This window comes from Gracilinanus agilis, chromosome 2 (assembly GCF_016433145.1).
Source record: "Gracilinanus agilis isolate LMUSP501 chromosome 2, AgileGrace, whole genome shotgun sequence".
Classification (NCBI taxonomy): domain Eukaryota; kingdom Metazoa; phylum Chordata; class Mammalia; order Didelphimorphia; family Didelphidae; genus Gracilinanus; species Gracilinanus agilis.
The window spans coordinates 276,663,324-276,670,393 of NC_058131.1; the positions used below are offsets into that span (position 1 = coordinate 276,663,324).

The 7,070-nt window shown below is 38.1% G+C and overlaps 1 protein-coding gene across 1 annotated transcript; it reads left to right on the forward strand.

Annotated features, from left to right (window-relative positions):
* Positions 1-1,191: 1,191 nt before the first annotated feature.
* Positions 1,192-1,669, forward strand: LOC123235190 (non-histone chromosomal protein HMG-14-like). The gene has a single exon (XM_044661285.1). The coding sequence runs from the start codon at positions 1,207-1,209 to the stop codon at positions 1,513-1,515; it is 309 nt and encodes a 102-aa protein (XP_044517220.1). The 5' UTR covers positions 1,192-1,206; the 3' UTR covers positions 1,516-1,669.
* The last annotated feature ends 5,401 nt before the right edge of the window (positions 1,670-7,070 follow it).

Sequence of the window (7,070 nt, forward strand, 5' to 3'; positions counted from 1 at the left end):
TCAAATTTTCTGATTCCGAGTTCATTCCATTATACCATGCTTGTCTGGTATTGCAAATAAGGATGCTCTGAACATAGTAGAAAATGGCATGGATGTATAAAGCGCCTCACTGTATTCCTAAACAAGTTAATTTAAAGGTGAAAATTCAGGAGTACCATGAGTGATAGGGGACAGAGGAGCATTAGAATTCACTGTGATGGATTTAGCCTTTTTATATTTTAATTCCTCTTTTAAATGTTACCTAATCTGAGCACAGATTCCACACATAGTAACAACTAGGATGGAGCAACTAGGACTTTTCCCCAGAGTTCAGACATCAGGAGGAAGTGTGTCCTGGCCTGAGGATAGACTACTTACTCCTTGCAGTGGTCTGAAGAGTGCCTCCTGGTTATCTTCTGAACTATGCCAAATGGCATGAGCCTAGTTATATTGCCATATTACGCATCCCCCCAGGGCCCTCCTTTTTCTCCAGGTCCTGTGAGGACACAGGTCAGACTTTTGAGGAGATAGGCCGCTCCATTTCCTAATACTGCGGAACCCTTGGTTGGACTCTCTTTCCTCTCTGGATCCCTTTCGTCCTTTTCAGTCCTTTGTCATTCTACCATGTATCTTTGCCTACCTTAAACTCTTTTTGTACCAGATGAAATAATTCCTGGTCATACCTCGGATCCAAAATAATTAAATACAATTTAAGCTAAGGATTGGTTTTTGGAACTACTAGAATCCTTGCCTATTAGCCAGCTGATTAATTTATCTTTGGTCAGTCAGTCATGTTTCCCATCTGCAAAATGGTAAAAAACACTTGCTCACCAAGAGTCTCTAATATTCACTCTGTCATTTGTCAGTCATTCAATAACCACTTAAACAGCAAAGGTGACTTCGTATGGCTACGTGAGAAAAATGTTTTTTTTAAATGAAATTCTAAATAATGTACTAACAATATTACTGGAATACTACAGTTTATAAACATTCCTTTTGATACTACAGTCAGACCTTAATGTGGACAAAGTAGATTTTAAATGAGCATTATATGACTTAGAGGAATTAAAAGAAATAATTTTGTGACTGCTCCTGCTGCGGGTCCTAGCAGAGAAGAAGGGTTCCCAGCCACGGCCCCTTCCCTCCGACCCCAGATCCAAGTCGCTAGCGCTGGTGCTCGCCCGTGTCTGAGGAGAGGGACCTAATAGATCCCCACTCACAGCCAAGATGCCCAAGAGGAAGGTCAGCTCTGCAGAAGGGGAAGTAAGGGAGGAGCCCAAGAGGAGGTCAGCAAGATTGTCAGCTAAACCAGTCCTTGCAAAGGCTGACCCCAAGCCCCAAAAGACAACAGGAAAGGATAAATCTGAGGACAAAAAAGTTCATACAAAAGGAAAAAAAGGAGCAAAAGGAAAACAAGCAGAAGTGACTAACCAAGAAGAGAATAAAGATGACTTACCTGCAGAAAATGGAGAAATGAAAAATGAAGAGGTCCCACTCTCTGATTCAGCAGGAGAGAAAGAAACCAAATCTGAATAACATCTTATACCAAGTCTTTTGACAGTTGTCCCTGTTACCTCCCTTCTTGTACAATTCAGAGGAATATTTTTATCAACTATTTTGTAAATGCCAGTTTTTTAGTAGCTCTAGAAACACATTTTTAAGGAGGCAATCCCACCTCATCACATTAATTTTTTAAAACGTTTAGATAAATGTGAGCCAATCTAAAGTGACTTTATTTAGAATCCTATTTAAAGAGGTGAAATCACGTACTGGTTGTTGGTTTGGTATTTTGTTTTGTTTTAATATGGCCAGAAATTAATAGGATGTTGATTAGGAAGGTGTTCACTGTCTTGTGCATAGGTTTAACATTCCATAAGCAGTTTTTACATCATTAAATGAAACATAGGTGGCCATTTGGAATTTTGACCATGAATTTTAAAGATCTTATTTGAAGTCATCTGTTTTCCATCTTATCTTTTGGTACAATTTTTTCCTAAATAAAACTGTGCCCTGGTGTTGGATCTTCCTTTGAAAATTGTGTGCTATCTGTGACATTGTCATTTTTTGGTAGTGGTGGTATAATTTTTTTCCAGTAACTTGGTTTATGTACTGTAAAAGATTGGAAAATGTGTATAATGAGTGTCGTTTTATCAAATACAGAATTAGTGGAATTTTGCTTTGTAAAAGATGTAATTCCCTATCCATATTTAGGATATTGGTATTTGATAACCTCTTGGGGGAGAGTTGCCTTCAAACTTAAAGTAAGAAAGTCACTGGAAAAATAGTTTAGAAAAGAATTACAACTACATAATTTTTAGATTTTTTTCTAGCATTTTTTAAAATGTACAAATTAGTTATAGTGTATATGTACTGATGACCAAACAAGAACTAATAAAATCTTGATTATAAAAGAATTTTGGTTTTGTAACCCATTTATTAAATTTTAACACAAGAAAAAAAAAGAAATAATTTTATTACTTTCAAGATTAATTCCACTTGGTTCCCACTGCACATATTTTTTGACCCGAATTTATTCAAATTGTATATATTCAATAGAATCTCATCATTAGGAAGGCCCATAGGGTTCTGCTTCATCATCCATAACATGTGATCATCTTACTTTCATATGAAGTCAGGGATGAGGAATTCACTACCTATTTTGCCAACATTTTTGGACAACTCATTGTTAGGAAGTTTATAAGTTATTAAGGATATTAGAGTTCTGTCACTGGGTGACCTTGGGCAAGTCAGTCTACCAATCTCATTTTACACCATATGTAAAATGAGGGAATTCATTATCTTCAGATGATCACTAAGATTTTTTTCTAGTCACAACAAATTATGAATCTAAGTAGGTTCAAAGTAAACATTAGCAAATGACAAAGTATTCATTAATAAGAATCCTGCTGGACCTTCTAGAAAACAGACAGTTTTTAATTAATATAACAGTCATTAGCTCCTTGCATAGGGGATACCCATTGCAAGAAAAACCTAAATTATGTTGTTGCAGGGGAGAGATTTCCCAGTCCACCTGGGGACATCTCTTCACTAGACAGTCCAGAAAACTTATACTGTTTCCCAAATGGAAGCATGTTGGTCCTGCTGTCTGAAAGGCAAGAAATGAAAAAAAATCCACAAATAACTTTTAGGACCCTTTTCCTCATCTGCCAAGTTTCAAAAGATCCAAGGATGGTATTTTTCTTCAGGGTCAATTATAGTCCTTCATATGGCAGATCTTTTGTGCCACTCTCCACTGGCATTTCCTGCTGGCCTCCCTCCTATACTTTCCTCTGTGGCAGCTAAATTGATACTGGTTTTTACAACATCCTCCAGGCATCACTCCCAACTATTTCTCTGATCATACTATACAAAATATCACAGAGAATAGAGTGGTGTTATTTTAAGAAATTATTTTATTTTAAAAATGAACAAACATTTATTTTCATTCCCTCCTACTTCCTCCCTCTAATGGGTAAAAAAGGAGAAAAAAACCCTTTTAACATAATGTCCACCTCAGGAGGTAGGTAGCATGTTTTAGCAGTCTTTTTGGAATGATGGTCAGTTATTGTAGTTCGTAAGTCTTTTCAATACAAGTTGTTATATATAAATTGCTTTCCTGGTTCTACATCTCTTTCTAGGTGTCTTCTCGGATTTCTCTGAAACTATACTTTTCCTCATTTTTTTTTTTTAAACCCTTACCTTCCGTCTTGGAGCCAATACTGTGTATCGGCTCCAAGGCAGAAGAGCTGTAAGGACTAGGCAATGGGGGTCAAGTGACTTGCCCAGGGTCACACAGCTAAGAAGTATCTGAGTTCTAGATTTGAACCCAGGACCTCCCATCTCTAGACCTGGCTCTCAATACACTGAGCTACCCAGCTGCCCCTTCCTCATTTTTTATGATAATAAATAGTATTCCATCCCAATTGTATTCATGTACCATAACTTGTTGATGGATAGGTATTCCTCTAGTTTCTAATTCTTTCTTTCTGGCTACAAAAAGAGCTGTTACAAATATTTTTGTACACATGGACCCTTTCCCTCATTCTTTGCTCTCTTAGGGTAAGGGTATATACAGTATAGGTAAAAGGGTATATACAGTTTAGTAACTTTTGGCCTTAGTTTCAAATTCTTTTCCAGAATGGCTGGACTAATTCACAGCCCCCTCATTGGTGCATTAGTGTGCCTGTTTTCAGCCTCTTCAACATTTATCATTATCCCTTTTTGTCAACTTTACCAACTTGATAGGTGCGAGGTAGGTTGGTGTATCTTAAGGAACTCTTTCTGCATTCCTCTAGTGGAGGGGCACAGAATTCTAGAATTTCTGAGTTGGAAAAGAATGCAGGAGCCATCTGAAAAAGAAAAACCTACACAATGTTCCCGACAAATGGCCATCCAAGTCGTTGCTTGAAGTCCTATATGACTACTTGTTGGCACTTAATACTCACAGAATTGACACACCCGCTTGCTTTGGAGTTTTTCTTTTAAGTCTCCTTCCATGACACTGAGGGTCATGGGTTCCACTGACTTATGGCTCAACCCTACCTGTGGCTCCTTCTAATCCTTCTAGGAAGGGAGTGGCCTGCCCTTCCCCAAAAGATAAAGCCCAGCTTGACATGGGCTGCCTCACCATTTTCCTTGGACCTTAGTTTACTAAATAAATAAATTATGTAAATATACAGAAACCAAGTTACAACATTCAGCACAGTTATATGCTTCTATCTAAACGTATTTCAATAAATCAGTCACTTAATTGGGCTAAATATGTCCCTTAACACTTTATTAAAACTATTAGTTAGCTGGAGGTGGGGAGGGGGAGGATGTCTCCTTTTTGAGTGATAGGTGAAATTCACTCCTAGTCCATGTTGAGATCATTGAAAAATCCAAAGTAGTGCCTCTGATTTCTGAAGAATTACTGGACAGAGAATACCTTTGTAAAATCCACGTTTCCTTAATACATAGACTACTGCATGCTTTCGCTTTTCAGAAGTGACTTCCTGCTAAGGTGGAATAAAGCTGCCCTCTGCCTTATGGAGCTGATCGGTTTCAGGAAGTCCAGGCTTGTGGGTAAGAGAGTGGAGAGAGCTGATTACTTAGGAGTGAGATGGGTAGAGCTGTGTGCTTCTAAAACAGGGGATTTCTGGTTCTTTCTTTCTTTCCCCCTTTGTGATTCAGAATCTAAAGGAATGTTTAAGTAATAAACTCTGCAGGCTCTAATTTCTTGTGAGGAGAAAAAGGAAAATGGGCTATAGTTTAGGAAGAAAAAATAGGAAATAGTTTCTTCATCATCAAAGCATGGGGAAAAAAAAAGATCTGATACCTTTATCTTTTAAAACCATCCAAGCTCCAAGAACATCACGGGCCACTTGTACTTTGAGTAAGGAACATTCGGTAAAAGAGAAATTACTAAAATATCATGTGCATTTATTTTGTGGTTCCTTCTTTTTTTCCCCCTCCTTGTTCTTCTTCTCCTCTTCCTCCTCTCTGAATTAATTTGGACAAATCTTTATTTCCCAAGTTTTCTCAGGTTAACTAATATAGAGAAAAATGGAGAGGAATGATTGGGTAGAGTTAGACAAGGAAGGTTTCATGGAGGTGAATTTTAAACTGTGTTTTGGAAATAAGGATTGAACCCAGCATAATAGAGAGATCATCTAGATTCTAGACTGAGGCATGGAAGTAGGGTACAGCAATAGTTGTGTATGGGATGGTAAGTAGCTTTGCCTGATAAGAGCAGAATAAGCATGGAGAGATTGGAAAAAACTAAAAGATGGTAATCAATTAAGGTACTTTGGGTGCCAACTGGTAGAAAATTTAGATGGCCATGACAACCAGCTTGAATTCAGTACATCAGTTAGGCTGGTTTAATAAGCATTTGAGCAGCTAGGTGTCACAGTGGATAGAGGTGTTGCTGGATTTGGAGTCAGAAAAATCTCATCTTCCTGAGATCAAATCTGGCTTCAGACACTAGCTGTATGACCCTGGGCAAATCATTTAACTATCTGCCTCAGTTTCTTCATCTGTAAAATGAGTGGGAGAAGGAAATGGCAAACCACTCCAATATCTCTGCCAAGAAATGGGGAAACAAAGAGTTGGGCATGACTGGGAAACAAATAAACGAAAACAATAAGCATTTGCAGAGTGATTACTATATTGGGGGATATGAAGGAAACAAAAGTGTACTGATTTTGCCTTCAAGGATCTTAGGACCTAAGCAGCTGAAAAGCAGTGGTTTATTGTATAAATGGGAGAATGTTACCTATATGAGCTGGAAAGACCCTGAAAAATCATTTAGCCCAATTCCCTCATATACAGAAACAGATTCAGAAAAATGGAGTTATCTCCAGAGGGTCATAGATCTAGCAATTTAAGGGACCTCAAAGGCCTTTTAGTCTAATACCCACTTTTTGCAAATGAAGAAAAACAAAAGCCCGGGGAGGTTAGTAATTATATAGTACTATATAGCAGTGAACCCAGTGAACCCCTTACTCCAAAGCCAGTGCTATTTATGTTCTAGCACAACTATCTTCCCAGGTTCATTCAAGGAATAAATGACTATGCTTGGAATTTGAATGTAAATCTGATGGCAACTTCTGGGCTCTTTCCACTTTTCTAGTGTATCCTAATGACCTGTATGGATGATGCTGGGCAGTTTTAGGACGGTCCTCTAGTATTTTCTGGGGCTTTTCAAAGAGAAATCAAGAAATATAGCCTGAACAACAACGAAAAAGTTCCATTGCATTAATTTTATTGGTTTGATTCCCAGAGATTCCTTTTGGCATGGAGATTAGAAAGATTAGCCCTAAGGGCTGGCTACCCTTCAGAATTACAGTCAGTTGGGTACCCTTGGCGTGAATGGGGTAGGCATGTTACAAGAGAAGATTTGTGTTCATTTCAAAGCTCTCTCTTCTTGTGGGTTGGTCTAATTTCTGTACAGAGCTGAGACTTGGGGGTTCCCTGCAAGGTCAGAGAACTATATTTCTTTGTGCTGCTGTAACAATCTTAGCTTTCCCTGTAACAAGTGAAATGACTTGTCTCAAAGTGCCAACATGCTAGGGAGAGTTATTTATTTTTTTTAATTAGCAACAGTCGAA

Bases quoted from the DNA above. Each gene is read 5' to 3' on its own strand.
- LOC123235190 (XM_044661285.1), top strand. From the start codon at position 1,207: ATGCCCAAGAGGAAGGTCAGCTCTGCAGAAGGGGAAGTAAGGGAGGAG.